The sequence below is a fragment of the Convolutriloba macropyga genome, chromosome 8 (assembly GCF_964194025.1).
Source record: "Convolutriloba macropyga chromosome 8, txConMacr16.3, whole genome shotgun sequence".
Lineage (NCBI taxonomy): Eukaryota > Metazoa > Xenacoelomorpha > Acoela > Convolutidae > Convolutriloba > Convolutriloba macropyga.
The window spans coordinates 374147-397800 of record NC_134475.1 but is presented as its reverse complement, the minus strand read 5'-3'; the positions used below and the strand labels follow the sequence as shown (position 1 = coordinate 397800).

The 23654-nt window shown below is 32.6% G+C and overlaps 2 protein-coding genes across 2 annotated transcripts in view; both read right to left on the bottom strand.

The window, feature by feature from the left end:
• The window catches only part of LOC142344363 (uncharacterized), a 43800-nt gene extending 34637 nt beyond the window's left edge, over positions 1-9163 (bottom strand). Inside the window, exon 1 of the mRNA XM_075395950.1 lies at positions 8383-9163. Coding sequence (XP_075252065.1) covers positions 8383-9155 — 773 coding nt within the window. The 5' untranslated portion in view covers positions 9156-9163. The remainder of the gene's footprint in view (positions 1-8382) is intronic.
• A 3967-nt stretch (positions 9164-13130) lies between these two features.
• On the bottom strand, positions 13131-23099 carry LOC142343841 (uncharacterized). The gene is made up of 2 exons (XM_075395205.1): positions 21046-23099; positions 13131-14013 (listed from the first exon to the last, which is right to left on the bottom strand). The coding sequence occupies exons 1-2, from the start codon at positions 23094-23096 to the stop codon at positions 13245-13247; spliced, it is 2820 nt and encodes a 939-aa protein (XP_075251320.1). The 5' UTR covers positions 23097-23099; the 3' UTR covers positions 13131-13244.
• Positions 23100-23654: the final 555 nt, after the last annotated feature.

The following is a 23654-nucleotide window of genomic DNA, read 5'->3' as shown; positions in this document are numbered from 1 at the left end:
ATGATGTTTCGCTTGATTGAATCTGTTTCTTGTCATTATTTATTTTAAGAAATATATTTATGATTCTAAAACTTTATTATTAGATTCAAAAGCAAACTCAGATTTCAATAGTTCCTGTACATAATATTTGCCTTCTATTATCTCTCCATTAATATCTTCTATTTCATATGTTGGTGGATGTGTTTTTAGAACTTCATTCACTTTAAACAATTCTCTATTCCAATTAGAAGTGTAACCTTTAGAGAAGATATAACGTTTATCTACATTTCTAACATAATCACCAACGTTAAGTTTACCCTTAATATTCTTAAAACTAAAAGTGTATTTAACTTTATCAGGATTATTAGAAGCATCAACTGGTGTCATATTAATTGTTGAGTGAATGTTATTGTTATATGTTACAACAGCATCATTTAATATATTTACCCAATTACCATCTCCATTGATGAACATTGGTTTATTTATTACGTGTAATAATGTTCTATTAAATCTCTCTATAAACACAGCCTTTAAATCATTATAAGTAGAATATAGCTCTATCCCTGAAGCGGCTTTGCCGGTTCCATATTCTTTAAGTGAAGATTTAAATGTTTGATTGTAAAACTCACTACCTCTATCTACCCATAATTTTTCTGGTTTTCGTCCTTCTGATAGGATTGTTTTAAAACCATTAGTTATAGATAAACCAGATTTATTCTTTAAAGGAATAGCCCATGCATATTTTGTGAATATATCTATAACTGTTAATATAAACTTATAATTATTATTGTATTTACTTAGAGATGACTCATCAATTAAATCAGATGACCATGTTTCATCTTTATATAGTGGTATTATTCTTTGTCTTTTAAACTTTGTTATTTGAGGACTGAATACTTCTTTAGCTAGTTGTTGTTGTTGTTTTTCTAACGTTTTATTTATGGACATAGTCATCTGCGAAGCAGGTTCCCTGATGGACGTAGTCATGGTTTCACTTATTTACCATAATTAAAAACAAAATTATCTAGTTGGTTTTGATGAATAATATTCATAGATAATAGTTGCTTAGATATATCTAGCATTTCATCATATAACCCATCATGACCAGCTTTTGTTTCTAGTATTAATAATTCTTGTCTTTCTACTGAATTATTTGGGTTGCCATTTAATCCCCTGCCAAATATATCATCTCTTAACTCCATTATACGTTTTATTGTTCTATATCTAGCGCTTTTCTTATCCCCTTTTCCTAAATTATATCTAATATCCTTTAAAAACCTTTTAATTTTGTTTTCTTCTTCCTTAACCTTATCATCATATGTTACATTGGATTTAGTAAGAAAATCAGTAAATCCTTCTGAAAACTCATATACATTATCCCTAACTAAAAATGCACCCTGCTCTAGAGTTATATCAACACCATTCATTTTATATCTCCTACTAGGTAAATCTACGAGTCCTAATTTTAATTGAGGATTAGTTTGAGCCCCCATGTCATGAAGAAGTTTGGCTGTTTTTGTATCAACATAAACTGGTGCTATATCTTGAGTTTGCTTTATGGTCCCCTTTAACGTTTCACCAATCTTGGAAGCAGTTTCACCCATCTGCGAAGCAGTTTCATTAAACTGGGAACCAGCTTGCTCGATCTGCGAAGCAGTTTCAGCAATCATCTTAGTTTGTTTATCTAACTCTTGATTTTGCCAATCTATTGCCCTTAATGTTTGTTCACTTAATGCTAGATTCCGTTCATTGTTTTCACTGATAGTTTTAGTTAAAGGATCGAATAACTCTTCTATTTCAACATAATATTCTTGTTGTTTTAATTTATCTTCTAATCTATTTCTTCTGTTTTGTTTTTCAAGATTGTTTAATTCTATAAGTTTATCTAGTTTAGTCATTTTATATGTATTGAAAAATTATAATAAGAGTAAAAAATGAATAATGAAAACAGCTTCTCTCTTAATCTAAAAAGATGTTTAGCTTGTAAAAGACGTTGTAATACTATAGATGAGTTTATTGATCATATTAAGGAACCAAATCATGATGATTTAATAATTTCAACTTATTCTAAATATGTAGATGGGGCTGGGAAGATAATAAAATTTCTAGAATATAATAAAAATATAATAGCTGGAGCTACACTACATAAGAATACAATCAAGGGAGACACTATGGAAAAATATATGGCTCAGATAATGATTTATAATATACTAACTACCAACCCTATGGATGTAATGAATGAATTAGGTCTATAATTATTTGTTATAAAAATTAGCAAAGCTCATTATATAATATAATAGCAACTTCAATTAACTTTCTATCATCATTAATGGTTAGTTCTAGAATATTATTAACCAGTAGGTCTTTGTCTCCATCTAATGATCTGCGAAGCAGTTTCACTGATGCTTGGTGGATCATTTTTATTAAATCTCTTTTGAATAGATATAGATTCTCATCATGAGGATAGCTTTTAATATTATTTACATAAAATCTTTTATCATCAAATGTGTTTAGACTAATCTTACTTATTTTTGTTGTTGTCATGTTATCACCAACTTTTTGTATTCTACGTTCATCTATTGTTCTCTGTGTATTATTCATTAATGCATCATAATAATCTATGTGCCTAGCATTATTATTCTTCTTTATTCCTTTTTCTTTAGTGTTTTTAGGATAATTTTTGAAGCTATATGTTTTGGGGGACAATACTATAAATTCCTCAATAATCCTACTTCCCAGCTCGTGCTTAAACTTGCCGGGGACTTTATTATTAGTTTTTATAGGTATGTCTAGATTACTTAAGTCCATATGCTCATCACTAACTTTACCTTCACTATAATTTAATACGAAACTGTCCGTATCCATATAGTGAAGTGTTAGATCTTTGAGGGATGGTTGTAGAATATTATAGAATACATCATACATGTGTAATTTACTTTATTCTAAGATAGTAACACCTACATATACTGGAGAATCATATTCTATTTTTTCTTTATATATTCTATTTGGCTATAATCTCTATATCTAGTTATATTCTTAAATGTTGGTTTACTTACACTTTTCATTATCTTTTCTTCATCATGCAAGAACTTACTTTGAAAGAAGTGTAGAGGATTCATGCACATTCTTCCATATAATGAGTTATTCATTAATTTCCTTACATCCTTTTCTGCTTCAGTTTTAGCTGTTGCTCTTTTATTTGTATTGTTTTGTATATAATCTCTACATATGTAGTCTTGTTTAAATTTAATTACTCTATGTATTTTTGTTACTTTTACTCCCATCTTAACATAGAACTTTAATATCCTATAATAAACCATATATTCTGTTTTGTTGTTTTGGTCTAAGATTAATTTCTCGGATCTTGCTTTACTTTTCTCTCTTTGTCGATATCCCAATCCATTATCATTTATCTTTCTCTTATTAGGCATTAGTGCTAACTGTTCTGTTCTCTCTTTACATTCATTAGTATAATCAATATCACAAACTATATAGTAACCGTGATCACTATCATCTGGAGTATTCAATATTACATCTAGAGTAGTAGTAGAAATAAACTCAAAATCCTTATAAGGTAACTTTTGCATCATTGCATAACCATATAGGTCGTTTGCGTCTATGTACCATATGGTCTTACCATCACTGTTATCTATATATCTATCTCCCATTATTCCACATATACCACCTCTCTTTGCTCCAACAAAATCATCTAGCATTTGTTTATCTTGCAATGTATCTAATGTTACACCGCTTGACATTAACCAACAATCAAAACTATAACCTGGGAGACTTACATAATGTAGTGGGTTAAGCTTGAATTCTTTCATACTTAGTTTAACATATTCATTCATGCAGTAGTCTAATATTTCCACATCATTTTGTAAATACTCTATAGTTAGATCTTTACCAGTTTTATGACTGTTGTCTTTATTAAAGATATCGACATCTTCTTGTGTTGGTAATTTATTATGTAGAGAGGATTTGAAGTCTTCTCTTTTTAGATTACCTATAAGATTATTATACGACTTTGTCGTGGTTCCCAAGGAGTCTAAACCAAAGTATTCATATGGATATAATGTTTTAGTTTTACACCCATATATCTTTGCCATTTGATCTAGGGGCATAGCTAAGAAGTTATAACTATCTAAGAATTTAAGACAACCAATGCTAAACATCTTAGACTTACCAACAGCTAGTGGTAAGTTATCCACTTTTCTTTTATCATTATTCTGTTTGAAGAGTTCACTGTATAGTAGGTTGAAGTCATAGCCAGAGCCATTATGGAATATTACTGGAATGAAGTTTTGTTGTTTGTATCTTAGATTACATAATTTACATGCTGGTCCTCTATATTTACCAGTTTCATGACAATGATCTCTTACTTTATTAATACATGTTTTGCTGCAGATATGACAAGTGTTATTAGTTTCATGATATAATTTATCTTCTTCTGTGAATATCATCTTTTCATTATGTTTGAAATTATTCTCAGTTTCTATTTCTAATAGATCTCTAGCAAATCTTTTGATGCAGCCTAGACCAAAGTAGTGTTTGAAGTTACCTTGCCAGGTGTAACCCACAGCTATTGGAATATGTTCAGCTATTACATATTTACAGTCATTAGTTGAGATTTCAACAATGCAACATTCTATATCGGCAGTTAAAATATTTTTTATATTCTGACGTTTGTGTTCATTTATAAAAGTAATATGTTTTTTCTTAGGACAAACAATCTCTGGTTTGAATGAGGTGCTGCATTCGTGTTTATCATATTTAATTTGTGAGTTAAACCAATAGGTACACCTATCACAATAATAATATTTAATGTTGTTTTCATTTGGTCGTTCTAACAAGGTTTCTATATTTTTTATTAGGGCACAGTGTTCTATTTGACCATTACTCCAAACTAGTATTCTTACATCTTTTCTATCTTTATTAAAATCAACCACTTGTTTAAACAATTCTATTTTACCATTACCACAAGGTGTGTATAACCAAATATTAATATTATACAATTTCTGTATTCTTATTATATAAGCAAAATCATCTTCATGTTGTTGTCTTGGTTCAATTAGTTTATCTACATATTTACTTTCTCGAGTTGCATGGTGTGGGGCGGGATGTAGCCAAGCAGTTATAGTTAGTTGTAAGCAGTTGTATTTATAACTACGTATATTTAATATCGATTTAGAGTTTTTGAGATCAGGAGGTAAATCTATATAACTACCAATAGATGCTTCAGTTGGTTCAATGTTTAACTGAATACTTATTCCAAGAAACTCAAAATCATAACCATAACCTTCATATATTTCCTTTTCGAAATCTAGCCACCGATTGAAGTCACCATATTCATATATAGCATTATTATTAATATAATCAGTATTGAAAAATATTTTAGTAGTTTTAACTTCTTCTTTGGTTCTCTTCTTATAATCACATTCAGCCGTGATCTTATATTTAAAACTCTTAACTTTACGAAACTGGTAACAGTTTTTAATTTCTTCTAAAGAGTAATTAGTTGCTTCATCTATATCTTCAATGTAATTCCCACCTTTATCAGTAATATAAAATTCTCTCATGTTCTGACTTGAGTTTATATCGAAGTCTTTTGTGTTTTCTAGATACATGCGATTGTGACTATATGAATGAGTAGTTAGAGCTACTTTACTTCCAAATTCTTCATGACATTCTTTACATATAAACCTAATCTTAGAATAGATATTGTTTTCAGTTTCAGTTTCTGATTTAGTTTCTGTTTTAGTTTTAGCCCTAGTTTTAATAATATAATCATATTCATCCGGATTATACACCCTCTCCAAGATTTCTTCTTCTTCAGACTCAAACATTTTCTCCAATAGTTCCTTATGTTTGAGATCATAAGATTGGTGTCTGTATAAACCCTTCTTTGATTCAAAGGATAGATTACAGACATCGCAGAAGTTTATGACACTAGTATTAGTTGATTGAGACATGATGTATTTTTTTAGGGAAATAATCAAAAAATAATTTTTCGAAAAATGAAAATGAAATGCAATAAGTGTATAAATAAACCTTGGAAAGAATGTTGTAATAATTGTAAAGAATTAGAATATTCTTGTCATGTATGTAAAAATATGGTTAAGGTTAAAGATTATATAGAACATTTGGGATATCATTATTCTGATCCTGATCAATATCTAACGTGTAGTATGTTTAATGTTTATAAACATATATCATTATATAGATTTAGAAATAGGAAATGTAGACTCTGTATTTATCTTCATAGATATAGATATGGTCACACTAGAAATCAATTCAGAGAGCATGTTTATAAGTATAGTACTCAAGAAGACATAGAAAAACACTAATCACTGTGTTTCCACCGATCTCAGTGTTTTTGACTGTGCTATTATTGTTCGCTTTCTTTCATATTTAGCAACCACTAATAGTACAAGAAGTCAACAAGCTTGGTTTAACATCGCATTACAGTGCTTAGCAGATCGAATGAAAAGTGCATGTCATGCTAAAATGGCCGCCGCCATTGACAAAGAAAGCCGCCACCACTAACAGAATGAAAACAAGTGAAAATTTCGAATATAAGATACCCTTAAAAATTAGCTAGTAAAGTGACTATTTATTAAAATCTTTATTTAATTTTTAATAGATTATACAAATCATTCAATTTAATAGAAGGATTTAATTATTATTTTACTTTAAAACATGTAATTACTTGGGAAATGATAACTAATTTTAAGTTAAAAATCATGTGAGAATATTCTAGAAAAAAGAATGTTCTAGAATAATTCTCCACGTGGGGACCTTTATTCTCCACGGCATTTTTTGTCTATTCATCATGAGTTTCACTTCACTACAAAAACTAGCGAAAAATTTTAAACAACTTTCGTCATTTGACGAGACTTTAATAACTGGCGCTTTATCATCCACTTCTTTATCTGAAGAGAATATAAACGAGTTGACTAATTTAACAAATCAAATGATTACATTTTGTAAGGAGAACAAATGCATACCCGACAACACCGCCGAACATGAAACTGAGACTGGAAAACGAACTAAAACAGAACTCTTCCAGTTGTTCCTCTCCAAGTTCAAGAAGGACCTACTAAGTTACGAGCATCAGGAAACACTGGACAAGTTTGAAGTGAATGTGCCGGAATATTTATCTTTCCACAATAAACTCAGGAGTTCACTCAATATTGGTGAATTTGAGTCTTATCTCACCACAGTCAATAACATGGAGGGAAAGCTGAATCTTTTATATCTACTGACAATTTCTGACAGAGGATACATATGGGGGAAAGTGAAACAAGACCATCAAGAAAACAATAAGGATATTCCCTGGAAAAAACTACTGAACGATAAAGGATATTCCTACTCTACCATCCAGAGTTATATCAACTTCTCTCAAGCATGTGAAAGCTATCCCAGGATCCTAGTCTCAACAGACTACTACTCAGAATGGAAAAGTTCCTTACAATGTTTTTGGCAGAAGTTCAGAAGGATAGCCAGCTACAATCTAGGTGTATGACAGAATTACAAATTTCAGAAATGATAAATGAGTGATTGATTATTCAGAAATATATTTAATAATAATATTAATATTGATATCCCTACAAATGATACATTAATATTGTTCAGTTAGCTTAATATTAGACTTCAGTCAGCCTAATAATTAAAATTAAGTGTTCAAGCATTCTGTAGTTGCACCCTCCCCCACAGTTGCCATTAAGAAAGGTCGAGCAGTACTGCCGTAGCGTGCTAAAGGCGAGTCAACCTTTTAACAAGACCTCCCAAGACTCGGCTCAAAAACCAGGTACATAGAATCACTCAGTTAAACATCATAGATCAATCGTCTCCCGGTTAAAGTCAAAATTTTAAAGAAACTTGTTTCTTATTATCCAGTTCTAAGCAATTTTGAGTTATTTTCAGTCCATCCGATTCTATTGAAAAAAAAAAATTTGTGAGATGATTAACCTGATTTATTTCAGTATAGTTTGACATATTAGATATGAAATTAGGCTTAAATCTAGCTTTGAGAACTTTTGGATATTAGTGTATGATTTGCATAAATTATACTAGCTATGTACATTTTTGTACACAAAATTGTGCGTGTAGTATGTATTAATAGTGGTGAATATAGTAGTGGATAAAACAAGGGATTCAACAAACAGTAAAATTTGGCCTGATTCGACATGCGCGATTAGCGTTAGGAGAAAGGGACAAATTTTGCTGGTGGTTGAATCCCTTGCTTTATCCACTACTTCAGATGTTAATTCGTTAATAAAAAGATCCTAAGTTCCTAATTGGACAACATGATGCGTTGAAAACATGATGCATTTGGCTCAGGGATAATATGTGTAAATCATTGCATGAAGTAAAGTTTCCAGAAACAAAACTAATTAGTACCTTGATTCTGACGTCATAGTAACAACTTCCAACAGCTGGGAACATTCCGATCCACCCAAATGTCCGCTATATGGCATACACGCAATGATCAATTTACACAACATCTCATTATCACCGGTTAACAAAAGGGTAATGAAGTTGTCTAGTATATTAAAATTTTCCAAAACAGAGCGTCTGCAATATGTCGGCAAATTCCCAATGAAAATAAAATACAATTGACTAAACGAATCTTCTAAATTTTCAGATGAAAATGCAGAATTAAACGTCGCGGCAGCCGTCGATGGCGCTAATGGCGACGTAGCACTTTCTATTTGATCAGCCATGTCTTTGAACAGAATTTCCGCTTGAGCTGCCATTTGACCAGTTTTAACTTCTGATAGAAAAAAACTATTCCTAGCCTGCGCGCTTCCTCTTAGAGACAGTTCGTCAAGTTCAATTATTTGGCTGCCACCTCGGCTGAGGTTTACAGTGTCTGTTCCGTAGTTTGCAGCTAAAAATTGAAACAGCAGTTTTCCGGCCTCAACTTTGGAATGGAGAGTGTGTCGATATCCGATTTGTTTATGACGTTTTTCATTTTCTTTGTCGAACTCGGAAAACGTCTCCTGACTGAAAAAGTTTGCAGATGGCTTGAAATAAATGACAAGATATCGGATGAAATTAAAGATATTGGTCGAGTTGAAGTCGCAGTCTTTTAGGCTACTCTCGTTCGAATTGAGATGATTTAAAATGCAGCAAATTATTGGCCAATTCCACGTTTGAACACTGAAGGCCATTGGAAGTAACCGTTGTCCATTTTCCCATCACAAGAATAGTTTAAGAGGGTTTTTATGCTTCAACTAGAAAATGTCTTTACATTGATGTTTGAATTCACAATGTTGATTTTTTCAGTTTAAAAGTGAACATCAAAAAAAGCCGAGGAGGCATTATCTTAAGGTTAATTTCGCTGTGGTTATTTTCCGGACCGTCATTCTGGAAGTTCTTAAATTGGTTTGATTTTATACCCTCTTTCTACCGAGTCAGTATAAACAAAATTTGTGGGCAATTGACAACTTAAACAGTTTGCTGTCCTACTTTGGACAATAAAAAAAATTTAACTTGTTTTCTTTTAACTTGGACTATAAAAAAATTTAACTTGGGAATAAATATGCGAGGCTGGCTTCTTTAGTCAATATTTCATTTTTTGTTTACGCATCGTAGAGAAAATAAAGGAAAACACCATTTTGTTGCCCTCAAGACCTAGTTTTGTTTAATATAAAAAATAATAAAAATTTGAAAAGGGGAGAATTTAAAATATTAAAAGAAAAATGGGAAAAGAAAAAAACATCGCTCCAGGGGTGGGGGTGGCAGATCGCGTTGAAATTGAGTTATATAAAAACAATTTAAAAAATTTGCAGCAAATTTACTTAGGTTGAATTGAGTTCTGATTGTCACGATTAATTCTTTATAAATTGAAGCCTAAAAAAATAATTTTAACTATTTGACAAAAAAAAATAAAAAAAATTTGCTCAAAATTTCGCTGAAAAATTTTATTTTCATTGTCTCCGTTTTCTGCTGATTAAAAATTATTGTAAAAAATTCTTTTCTATATCAAACAGATTTATAGGAAAAAAGAAGACGCCACGAAATTTAGGGCTCCTAAAATAGCAAAAATAAACTTTAAAAATGTCAAACCAAAATCAAAAAATTTATTGAAATTTAAAATAAAATATTGAGGAATTTGTTGTAAACTTAGGTAGATGAAATGGAGTTGTGATTGTCTCGAGAAAATCTTAATACTTTCAAGCCATTAAGAATTTTAACTATTTGATCTAAAATTTCGGGAAAAAATCAAATGTTCTGTTTTTTTTTCTCAAAATTTTGTGTATTTATTTATCCGTCTCTCTGTTTTCTGCTGAGTAAAACGATTGCAGGAAACAATGATTCTCTGTATCGAAACGATTTGCTGGAAAATTGAAGATTTCAGGCAATTGAGGGCTCCCAAAACAGCAAAAATAAACTTCGAAAATGAAAAACTAAAAAGAAAAAAAAATGTACTTTTTTCTCTAAATTCTAGCGCTGATTTAGCAAAATATACTTGTTATTTCATCAGATCTAACCATTTTAGCAGCTGAAAACCACCAAGAGGTAAAACAAAAGCCGGGTTCATGGAATCATCATCAAATCAACTAAATTATTTATCGAAAAGATGGATTGATTTTTTTATCTGTATACGTTAAACTGTCGGAGAAAATCGTTCAAACTAACCTCCTCTAACATCTTCGAAAAAATTGAGAGTTGGCGAGATTATGGATCGCTAGGCCAAAAAAATAATACAAACGCTCATAATTTTTGTTTAGAAAATCAGAAATGTATTTTTCAGTTCTCTGCGTCTTGGAATTGCTCTGCAAACTTATCTTTTCCAGTCTGTGGCAAGTTTTGGGCCGTTTGGTAAAATAAAACTAAAAAGTTTGTTGATTGTGAACGTCGTCATAAAAAATAAACGGAGAAAGTTTTTTGAAAGACAAAGAACTTTCTCATCTTTTTCAACTCACATAACAACTATTCAAATTCTCTGGTTCTTTGAAAATGCTCCGAAGTGTGAAAACACAGAGGCGTGAAATAATTTACTGATAACTAAATTTCCTTAATGCTACAAATTAATAGCCCTCAAGGAAAGCCATAAACGTTACCTCAAATGTTTGACACAAGTAGAGACAGAGTGCAAACACTGTCAGAAATGTTTAAAAATTTGGAAAAAAATTACTTTATATTTAATACAAATGGCCTTTTTAAGTATCTTTAGAACAAAAATTTGTTTCCTGAAACAGGTTGATAACGCCGCTGCACAATTTTAATAACAATTTGGCCAATTATGCTGATGAAACATCAGAAATGAAGAAATTTTGGAAAAAAATCAAAAATGAGTTTAGATTTTTTGTCAATATTACAATTGCCTCAGGAAGTCCACACCTAAATTTCTACAAAAAAAAATTTTTTGGTGTCGTGGTTTGTATTTGTGTGTGCGTGCCTTGCGCAAGTTTGAGTGTATGCATCTGCGTATCTGAGTGCGTGTGTATGTGTAATGAGTGTATGTGAGAAGGATAGGGAGAGAGACTTAGACAGAGATTAAGTTCACTTAAATGTTGCACACCAATAGAGGCAGATTGGAAAAACTGTCAGAAATCATAAAAAAACTTCATAAGAAATCTTATAAAATGCAAGTTCATATATAAATTTAAAATTCAAAAATTCAAAAGACCAAAATTCAAAAACATGTTTTTCATATCTCGCTGTTAACACATCTGTGAGATCTTAAAAAATCAGATCGTTTCATTATGCTCATGAAACATCAAACATGACCAAATTTTTTGAAAAGTTTTGAAAAGTTCATAGCAAAGTTTGGGTGCCAAATTACAATTACCGATATCATCAGCTCAAAAAGCCCAGAGGTAGTTAAATAGAAAACGCCAGGAAGACGTAAATGAAAAGTGACGAATCTTGAATAAAGATGAATCGCCAAAGAAAAAAAATTTTTTAAAGTTGTTCTTTGGTTTCTATGTGTGTGTGTGTAATATGTGTAGTGTGTTAGTGGGGCTTATCTGTGTCCGTGTCTTCGAAATTGTACCAAACTTGTCTTTCTAGAATGCGCTAGAGAGTCTTCGATTTTGTCTGCCGAAAAAAAGCACATTTTTTTGTTCAAACAATAGAAGTAATTTTTTTCCAATGCATTTAATTTGCTTTTGAACGGTTTCTCAAACAGAAATTAATGGTCATTTTTGCAAACTTGAGAGGTATGTTGGAACATAGTGTGCTAAGCACAGACTCGCACGAGCAATCTTGTTTGATTTAAAATTTAAATTTGATGAAAAAAAATTTGAATATATTTAATTCTTAATTTTTTAATTAAGTTTATAAAGATGCACAATTATTGAAAAACTAAACAAATCAGGCTTGACTTTAAAAAAAATAAATGAACATTAAAAAAATGAACATTAATAAATGAACATTAAAAAGCCTGACAAATATTAAGAGATTCGGTACAAATTTTCAAAAAAATAGGAAATTATAGTATTATTAGTCCATATTCCAAAATTTCTGATATTTTCGTTCACATTAGAATACATTCATATTAGTCAATTAATGATCATATTGGTCTTAACGGGTATGAAAGATTTGGGAAAAACGTGAAAACTAAAAGATTTTTTGCAATTGCAAGTTCTTAAATGCTACTTTGCCAGAACCCGTGAAAATGGTTTTGAATTTTTCCGAAGTCAACTAATGGTCTTATTCACAAACAAGCTAGAAATAAAATAAAACCAAAAATGATTCTTGTACAATGACTGTGAGTTGATCCTCGTACAAGTACCAGAAATTGCCATTTCAAATATTTTTTTGAAAAAATGCTATTTCAATTTTACTATTGTCTTCCTTTGAAGATTTAAGAAAAAAAATATTTCGCTTTTTAATAAAGAACCAATCAAAAGCGGGGATAAGCGAAGGAAGCATCAAGATTTCATTTGCAAATTATCCTATTTAAGGTACAAAAAAAATACACAACAATCATAGTTCAAAAGAAAAGACAAAAAACTTGGAATTATCTGCCATATTAGATTTTTAGTCACCGAATACGAAAATTATCAATTCAAAATTCTCGATTAGATAGGATTCTTTCAATTTACGGCGAATATTAGTCTTATTTGCTCGGTCAGCATATTCAACTTCAGACGTAACAACGCCAAGTAGTCTCCATTTATCCTACAAAAAAGATAAAAAGATCATAAAGTTCCTAATTGGACATGATGCGTTGAAAACATGATGCATTTGGCCCAGGGATAATATGTGTAAATCATTGCATGAAGTAAAGTTTCCAAAAACAAAACTAATTAGTACCTTGATTCTGACGTCATAGTAACAACTTCCAACAGCTGGGAACATTCCGATCCACCCAAATGTCCGCTATATGGCATACACGCAATGATCAATTTACACAACATCTCATTATCACCGGTTAACAAAAGGGTAATGAAGTTGTCTAGTATATTAAAATCTTCCAAAACAGAGCGTCTGCAATATGTCGACAAATTCCCAATGAAAATAAAATACAATTGACTAAACGAATCTTCTAAATTTTCAGATGAAAATGCAGAAAGAAACGTCGCGGCAGCCGTTGACGGCGCTAATGGGGACGTAGCGCTTTCTATTTGATCAGCCACGTCTTTGAACAGAATTTCCGCTTGAGCTGCCATTTGACCAGTTTTAACTTCTGATAGAAAAAAACTATTCCTAGCCTGCGCGCTTCCTCTTAGAGACAGTTCGTCAAGTTCAATTATTTGGCTGCCACCTCGGCTGAGGTTTACAGTGTCTGTTCCGTAGTTTGCAGCTAAAAATTGAAACAGCAGTTTTCCGGCCTCAACTTTGGAATGGAGAGTGTGTCGATATCCGATTTGTTTATGACGTTTTTCATTTTCTTTGTCGAACTCGGAAAACGTCTCCTGACTGAAAAAGTTTGCAGATGGCTTGAAATAAATGACAAGATATCGGATGAAATTAAAGATATTGGTCGAGTTGAAGTCGCAGTCTTTTAGGCTACTCTCGTTCGAATTGAGATGATTTAAAATGCAGCAAATTATTGGCCAATTCCACGTTTGAACACTGAAGGCCATTGGAAGTAACCGTTGTCCATTTTCCCATCACAAGAATAGTTTAAGAGGGTTTTTATGCTTCAACTAGAAAATGTCTTTACATTGATGTTTGAATTCACAATGTTGATTTTTTCAGTTTAAAAGTGAACATCAAAAAAAAGCCGAGGAGGCATTATCTTAAGGTTAATTTCGCTGTGGTTATTTTCCGGACCGTCATTCTGGAAGTTCTTAAATTGGTTTGATTTTATACCCTCTTTCTACCGAGTCAGTATAAACAAAATTTGTGGGCAATTGACAACTTAAACAGTTTGCTTTCCTACTTTGGACAATAAAAAAAATTTAACTTGTTTTCTTTTAACTTGGACTATAAAAAAATTTAACTTGGGAATAAATATGCGAGGCTGGCTTCTTTAGTCAATATTTCATTTTTTGTTTACGCATCGCAGAGAAAATAAAGGAAAACACGATTTTGTTGCCCTCAAGACCTAGTTTTGTTTAATATAAAAAATAATAAAAATTTGAAAAGGGGAGAATTTAAAATATTAAAAGAAAAATGGGAAAAGAAAAAAACATCGCTCCAGGGCTGGGGGTGGCAGATCGCGTTGAAATTGAGTTATATAAAAACAATTTAAAAAATTTGCAGCAAATTTACTTAGGTTGAATTGAGTTCTGATTGTCACGATTAATTCTTTACAAATTGAAGCCTAACAAAATGATTTTAACTATTTGACAAAAAAAAGAAAAAAAAATTTGCTCAAAATTTCGCTGAAAAATTTTATTTTCAGTGTCTCCGTTTTCTGCTGATTAAAAGTTATTGTAAAAAATTCTTTTCTATATCAAACAGATTTTTAGGAAAAAGAAGACGCCACGAAATTTAGGGCTCCTAAAATAGCAAAAATAAACTTTAAAAATGTCAAACCAAGATCAAAAAATTTATTAAAATTAAAAAAAAAATGTTGAAGAATTTGTTGTAAACTTAGGTAGATGAAATGGAGTTGTGATTGTCTCGAGAAAATCTTAATACTTTCAAGCCATTAAGAATTTTAACTATTTGATCTAAAATTTCGGGAAAAAATCAAATGTTCTGTTTTTTTTTCTCAAAATTTTGTGTATTTATTTATCCGTCTCTCTGTTTTCTGCTGAGTAAAACGATTGCAGGAAACAATGATTCTCTGTATCGAAACGATTTGCTGGAAAATTGAAGATTTCAGGCAATTGAGGGCTCCCAAAACAGCAAAAATAAACTTCGAAAATGAAAAACTAAAAAGAAAAAAAATGTACTTTTTTCTCTAAATTCTAGCGCTGATTTAGCAAAATATACTTCTTATTTCATCAGATCTAACCATTTTAGCAGCTGAAAACCGCCAAGAGGTAAAACAAAAGCCGGGTTCATGGAATCATCACCAAATCAACTAAATTATTTATCGAAAAGATGGATTGATTTTTTTATCTGTATACGTTAAACTGTCGGAGAAAATCGTTCAAACTAACCTCCTCTAACATCTTCGAAAAAATTGAGAGTTGGCGAGATTATGGATCGCCAGGCCAAAAAAATAATACAAATGCTTATAATTTTTGTTTAGAAAATTAGAAATGTATTTTTCAGTTCTCTGCGTCTTGGAATTGCTCTGCAAACTTATCTTTTCCAGTCTGTGGCAAGTTTTGGGCCGTTTGGTAAAATAAAACTAAAAAGTTTACTGATTGTGAACGTCGTCATAAAAAAATAAACGGAGAAAGTTTTTTGAAAGACAAAAAACTTTCTCATCTTTTTCAACTCACATAACAACTATTCAAATTCTCTGGTTCTTTGAAAATGCTCCGAAGTGTGAAAACACAGAGGCGTGAAATAATTTACTGATAACTAAATTTCCTTAATGCTACAAATTAATAGCCCTCAAGGAAAGCCTTAAACGTTACCTCAAATGTTTGACACAAGTAGAGACAGAGTGCAAACACTGTCAGAAATGTTTAAAAATTTGGAAAAAAATTACTTTATATTTAATACAAATGGCCTTTTTAAGTATCTTTAGAACAAAAATTTGTTTCCTGAAACAGGTTGATAACGCCGCTGCACAATTTTAATAACAATTTGGCCAATTATGCTGATGAAACATCAGAAATGAAGAAATTTTGGAAAAAAATCAAAAATGAGTTTAGATTTTTTGTCAATATTACAATTGCCTCAGGAAGTCCACACCTAAATTTCTACAAAAAAAAATTTTTTGGTGTCGTGGTTTGTCTTTGTGTGTGCGTGCCTTGCGCAAGTTTGAGTGTATGCATCTGCGTATCTGAGTGCGTGTGTATGTGTAATGAGTGTATGTGAGAAGGATAGGGAGAGAGACTTAGAGAGAGATTAAGTTCACTTAAATGTTGCACACCAATAGAGGCAGATTGGAAAAACTGTCAGAAATCATAAAAAAACTTCATAAAATATCTTATAAATTGCAAGTTCAAATATAAATAAGACCAAAATTCAAAAACAAGTTTTTCATATCTCGCTGTTAACACATCTGTGAGATCTTAAAAAATCAGATCGTTTCATTATGCTCATGAAACATCAAACATGACCAAATTTTTTGAAAAGTTTTGAAAAGTTCATAGCAAAGTTTGGGTGCCAAATTACAATTACCGATATCATCAGCTCAAAAAGCCCAGAGGTAGTTAAATAGAAAACGCCAGGAAGACGTAAATGAAAAGTGACGAATCTTGAATAAAGATGAATCGCCAAAGAAAAAAAATTTTTTAAAGTTGTTCTTTGGTTTCTATGTGTGTGTGTGTAATATGTGTAGTGTGTTAGTGGGGCTTATCTGTGTCCGTGTCTTCGAAATTGTACCAAACTTGTCTTTCTAGAATGCGCTAGAGAGTCTTCGATTTTGTCTGCCGAAAAAAAGCACATTTTTTTGTTCAAACAATAGAAGTAATTTTTTTCCAATGCATTTAATTTGCTTTTGAACGGTTTCTCAAACAGAAATTAATGGTCATTTTTGCAAACTTGAGAGGTATGTTGGAACATAGTGTGCTAAGCACAGACTCGCACGAGCAATCTTGTTTGATTTAAAATTTAAATTTGATGAAAAAAAATTTGAATATATTTAATTCTTAATTTTTTAATTAAGTTTATAAAGATGCACAATTATTGAAAAACTAAACAAATCAGGCTTGACTTTAAAAAAATATTATTAGATTTGTCTTTGACGCCAGTGCTTTCAAATCGTGCCTGAGAACACCAAAGCAGAAACAGTTGAAAACAGATATGAAAACTATGAAACATTAAACAACAATGGACTGCTTCACGGGGGTAAATTTTGAAACAATAACGCGTCCAATCGCTTTCGGTCTGTTAGAGAACTAAATTTTTAGATAATTTCCTGAATAAAAACAACATTTCCACAACCTATAATTCAAGCAGGCAACCCCTTTGAATATAAATTGAACATTAAAAAGCCTGACAAATATTAAGAGATTCGGTACAAATTTTCAAAAAATAGGAAATTATAGTATTATTAGTCCATATTCCAAAATTTCTGATATTTTCGTTCACATTAGAATACATTCATATTAGTCAATTAATGATCATATTGGTCTTAACGGGTATGAAAGATTTGGGAAAAACGTGAAAACTAAAAAATTTTTTGCAATTGCAAGTTCTTAAATGCTACTTTGCCAGAACCCGTGAAAATGGTTTTGAATTTTTCCGAAGTCAACTAATGGTCTTATTCACAAACAAGCTAGAAATAAAATAAAACCAAAAATGATTCTTGTACAAAGACTGTGAGTTGATCCTCGTACAAGTACCAGAAATTGCCATTTCAATTTTTTTTGAAAAAAAATGCTATTTCAATTTTACTATTGTCTTCCTTTGAAGATTTAAGAAAAAAATTATTTCGCTTTTTAATAAAGAACCAATCAAAAGCGGGGATAAGCGAAGGAAGCATCAAGATTTCATTTGCAAATTATCCTATTTAAGGTACAAAAAAAATACACAACAATCATAGTTCAAAAGAAAAGACAAAAAACTTGGAATTATCTGCCATATTAGATTTTTAGTCACCGAATATAAAAATTATCAATTCAAAATTCTCGATTAGATAGGATTCTTTCAATTTACGGCAAATATTAGTCTTATTTGCTCGGTCAGCATATTCAACTTCAGACGTAACAACGCCAAGTAGTCTCCATTTATCGTACAGTTTTGGTCCACGAAATCTAATGAGCTTCTCTCAATTTTAGTTTTGCAAAATTGCTCGAGCAAAAACTTTGTAAGGCTGTTTATTGATTTCAAAACAAATTTTACTAGCTCATACATATGAAGTTCATATACCAAAAGAATCGAGTCTTCGATAAACAGATCGATACATGTGTTCCTGTTTTGCGGAAGTGTAATAGTTTTATATTTTTTAATGAACAAAAATAGCTTTTGAAGATAAATGACTGCACCATACATATACAAAAAAGCAGTAACAGATAAATGCACAAATTTTTGTTCTATAGTAATCACTTAATTTACTTCTCGTGACACAATTCCTTAAATTCAAAAAAACACCATATTCTTTTTAGTTGTTGTTATTGTAGCTGTCGCAGAGCAGCAATTCGCTGGTAATTTTGGCGGGATACAGGCGCTTGTTACCGTTTTTAACAGATACCCTAGTTTGCATTTGTATCATAATAACAGTAGGTGTATTAGTAGTATTGTGTGACTGCCTATCCACAACTTGCATGCGGTGCGGCGACCTTTCAGCCTTGATGAATGACACGCGGTCTCTGAGTTAGGGGGACCAGGAGGGGCATCGTCAAAATCAGGGTAAAAGGGCAAGGAAGGAGGAATATTCTGTGCAGTGCGGTCGTGTAGGACTGATGGGATTAAGTCCAGCCATTTGGCTACCTCTACTGGTCTTTCCCACAGGTCAATTAGTTTCAGGTTCGTTGTACTCTTACTGCAGTTCAAAATGTGGTTTACGTCATTGGGCGCTACATCACATTTGGAACAGCGGTTATCAACATTATTACAGATCCTACTCAAGTAAGAGTTTAGCAGGGGACAGCATGCCGTTCTGTTATGCTAATCGGATACGTGCAAATCGTGGCAACGTTTGTTCTTCTGCTATCTTTGTGGGAGGTGTACCTATTTGCTTGCTGTCTTTGTTCAACTGAGTATCGACCGTGTGTCGTTGGATACTTTTGAGCGCAATTTGGTATTCTTTGCGATTTAATTGCTCTTTATTGTTTGTGTTGCTTCACAAGGTCCCTACTATAAGTATCATGTAGTGTCGGTCTCATGGGACGAAGACTGGTTGAAGAGGTTGTTTCGTGATCAGCACGGTGGCTCTGCTACCTTCCAGCTAGGAATTGCTCTGCTAACATTTCAGTGTGAGCGTTGACAGGCAGCATTTCAACCCGATTGTGTGAGTCATTGATGTCAGACATTTTTAAATAGCCAGTAATTGTGCGAAGAGCAATATTTTGTTGCAGTTGCAGATGGTTCCAGTTTATAATGCTAATTGTGGAAGCCCAAATGGGAGCACCGTAGGCAGGACGCTTTGACCGATAGCTTTGCAAGTCACTGAGTGTGTCTCTTTTGTGCATCCCCAGTCGCTACCAGCAATCTTTTTCAGTATGTTATTGCGTTTTTGTAATTTTTCTTTGGAGCTTCTTACATGTTATCCGAAATTGAGCATCCTGTCGAATGTAACACCTACAAATTTGATTTTTGACTTTACTGGTATTGGTGAACTGTGGATTCGTTAAGCTAGTTTAGAGTCCGAAATACTTCTGTCTATCTGCAGTTAGATTCCATTTTGATCCACTCTTCGTTTAGATAAAAGATCGTGTTTTGGACACAAGATTTCATATTCAATTGAATAGTTTTGATTAAATTCAGAACAAGTCCATTTGACTCTAGCCAATTATTAATTTTTTTTCTAAATCAAGGCTTATGTTTTCAAAACACAAACCAACATCTTAAATGTTAGTATCATCAGCAAATAAAATAAATTTTACGTCTTTGCAAGTTTTGGGCAAGTCATTAACATATATTACAATCAAATTCCTGGGGAAATTTTATACCCTCGTGGTAAACTTGCTGCTCCCTATGTTACTGTAACTTCTTCAATACAATCAAACTTCACTGTATGTATGACAATTAAGGCTGGTTCTGCTCTTAATGCAGCAACAGAGCGCAACTTTTGCTATTATCAATTCAATTGCTCCCAGAAAGGATAGTTTTTGTGCAACAGGCTTTAGAAGTGCTTGGTTGAACACAGCAGGGACTAGAAACAGTCACTATGGTCCCGGAGAAAACATTTTCTGAGAGCAGAGAAATAAATTCAAGCATTGTCACGTAATGAGAGGGGATAATTACATTCAAAAATTTCAAATCCCGACTCGCAAAATGAGCGAGCCGAACATAAGAGCAATTTGATAACCGAAAAGCGTGGGCTTTACCTCTACGGCGCAAAGATGTGGGCAGAAACGGGATGATAGTTTTTCCAATTGAAAAGAGCCGAATTGAAGCTAGTTGAATAATTATATGAAATAAGAGATCACCAGAAAAACAACAGAGCGGATTTTCTGCCTTCAGTTAATTGTGATTGTGTCCATAGAATCTAGATAATCAGTTTACTTCACTGACTCCAGTGTTGGTGGTACTTGCAAAAACCTGCCTTAATAGTTCCTTTTGGCACGATGTCTGGGATACCCTTTGCCAACTGTTGTTCCTCGGCAACAGCTAACACATTTTTCGAGATTTTCATTACAAATTATGTTTAACTATAGTGAAAAAGTGATCCACTTTCTCAGCCTTTCTTTTTTAGAAAGAAATCAACTTTATGCCTTGTTTTTTTTATTGCACGTGTCTCTGGCACAAGATTCTTGAAACCAAAATTATGAAGGGAAACTACCATACTTTATCTCTTTCAAAGATCAAAATAATACCCTAATAACAGATTACGAAAAGATTCGAAATGATTGAGAATAATTCCGTGACTACTAAGAAACGGCCAATCGGTTGAATACGGATGGACAACGGCTAGTAACGAATTCTAACATTGCCAGATTGTATTTACGCTCGAATCGCGTCTGCTTCACATTATAACTAATGCTCTGGCATACAACTCGGCTCTCAAACAAGAGTTGATTCAGGTGCACTCCAAAATTGACGTTGCTTTTCGGAATCCTCGACCTTGAGGGGTTATAAAGGCATCTCAAATGGTCCACAACAAAAGTGGACAACCGCGTTCCGTCATAGTTGCCAAACGTTACAGAGGACGCGAGTTGACTGTGCCGTGTTGAGGATGCCCGGACATTATTTCTCCAATTTAATCTGTCCAAATTTAGACCCGATAGACAGTTATGTTTTGCTACATCGCTAAAGAAACTGCCCAAATCTTTGACATAAGATTTCGTGCGCATCTTTTCATTGTCAGTAACGGCTGTAGGTAAAAGTATGTTGAAATATTTCGAAAAATGTTCTGGAAAAATTGGCATAAAAATAAGACACAATTCGCTCAGCAGTCTCGAAGCAGCAGCCACTAGCTGGATGTTAATAGCAGAACTGTGATTTTGCTCTTCATCTCCTTGTGACGAGTTGCCGAATTTGTTTTGTATGTCTTTCAGTACTTTTATTAAACCCACTTCTGCTAACGCGTTGAAAACGAAAGTTCTGAAATTTGATCTCAAATCGATAAACCGAGAACAGGTTGCCGAATTGAACACGTAATTCAGGTTTAAAGACTCCAAACCAATGTCCGATTGAGCATCTGGATTTTCTAAGTTCTGGTATGAACTCATATTTATGTTGGGAGTCTCGATAGCGAGAAGGGATGAAAAAAGTTGCAAAATTTTTAAACGACAAAGAATGTCACCGTATTGAAGTACTTTGACTAAAAAATGTAACCCAGATTTATAAAAACGTGTTGGTTGCGAACTGTACGAAACAGCAGAAATAAACCCAGTCCATGACGCAAAAAGAGTTTCTAGCAAATCGGCCGATTGGTTCAATTTTTGTGCGTACTCTGCTTTCCCACTTCTTGCCCATTCGAAGTCAGAAGACGTGTAAGTAAATATTTCCAAAAGAGGTCGAAAAATATTGCTGAAAATTTCACGTTTGGCGGACGAAGAATTTGAAATGCAAATGATTGACATCAACAACTGATGCGCTAAATGGTGACGCGAGGATGACAAAATATATGATATTAACACTGAAAGTGCGCCATATTTCACTACAAAATGGGGATCAATTTCCAATAAATGCTTGATAACTATCGCGCAACTTATACTCAATAAACCTGCCGGGTAATGATACACGTCTAGCATTTCTGTTTTTGACTTTTGATACAATGAAAACTGCGAGTACATTCGAAACGATTTGGCAATTTCATTGGTTCCCAGTCCTAAAGCCAAGTCAATTATTTTTCTGCGTTTTTGGATTTCAGCTGCATCACTTAACGCCCGTTCAACAACTTCGCGAACAGTTGATGAAAGGGTTGAAAGGACGATACATTGAAAAGTGCTATCTCTGACAGACGGTAAACAAGAGAGCGAACACGTGAGCGACCGCAGCGCCTCAACTACTTCTCCTTCAAATGAAAACGGAGAACAACAAAGGTCGATACTCCGTGAAACGTAAATATACGCAGATGATTTTATAAACGACAAACAAATATTGTTTTTATCATTATTACTAACTTCTGAATGTTTCATTAGAATATTTATAGCTGATAAAGTGCCAAGTCGAACCTCTTGATCAAAATGCAACATCCCGATAATCAACAATTTGAAGATGTGGGTAAGATATAATGTATCTTCTGGAACTTCAAATACACAACCGGATTCAATATCTTCCTTGAGGGTTAAAATTCTTGACTGATTCGCACGAGCCTTAACAAAATCCGGACTGAACTGATAAGAACAAAATTTGACAAAAGCAGCCAGGTTCGAGAGGTAAATTTTTTTCCATTTTTCACTTTTTAAGCTATTTTCATTGAGCAAAGTCACATTATCCAACTTCTGTGCAATCGGTGGAATAAGTGCAAATGTACAACGTCGCCAAAACTGCAAATACACTGATCCAAAAGGATCCATACTCATATAATTCATTAAAATCTAGAATAAAGAATGCTATGACAACCTCAGACTTCCCTACTAAACCATCACATGGCCGATATGATAAGGTTAAAGGCGAGTATTAAAAGAGATTAAAAAATATTTAAAACACCCACTAAAATTTTCGGTTTATTGGTTTTTAAAAAAATTTCGGTTATTTTTAATTTTCAATTTTTTTAATTGAGTTTTTGGGTATAAAAATTTTTGGTGAAAAGATTTGTTAAGAGGGTGATTAGTGAAGATCCCGGTCATCTAAGCTTCAAATATTGCTCTTCGAAACTCTTCTCACACTTGAAAGCATCACTGTATCTCAAGAAATTATTTGTTATGATGGTAGAAGACGTCCTTACTTAGTTTAGACAATTCAAATTCTCGAGTTATCCAAGCTTACTAAACTTTGTGTTATACGCAATATTTGGCTTTAAAATATTAACTAGTTAAATGGTACTAACTCTAGATAACTCGCTCAAAAACACAGCTCAAAATATACAACTCTGCAAATGCTAAATTGTGCTAAATTTCGGATCTAATCTGTTTCGCCCCCCCAGTGTT

Excerpts from the sequence above, each read along its gene's own strand:
- LOC142343841 (XM_075395205.1), bottom strand. The coding sequence starts at position 23,096 with ATGAATTATATGAGTATGGATCCTTTTGGATCAGTGTATTTGCAGTTT. Across the intron at positions 14,014-21,045 it reads CGTAAATACAATCTGGCAAT|TGTTCAAACGTGGAATTGGC; the intron begins GTTAGAATTCGT and ends AATGGCCTTCAG.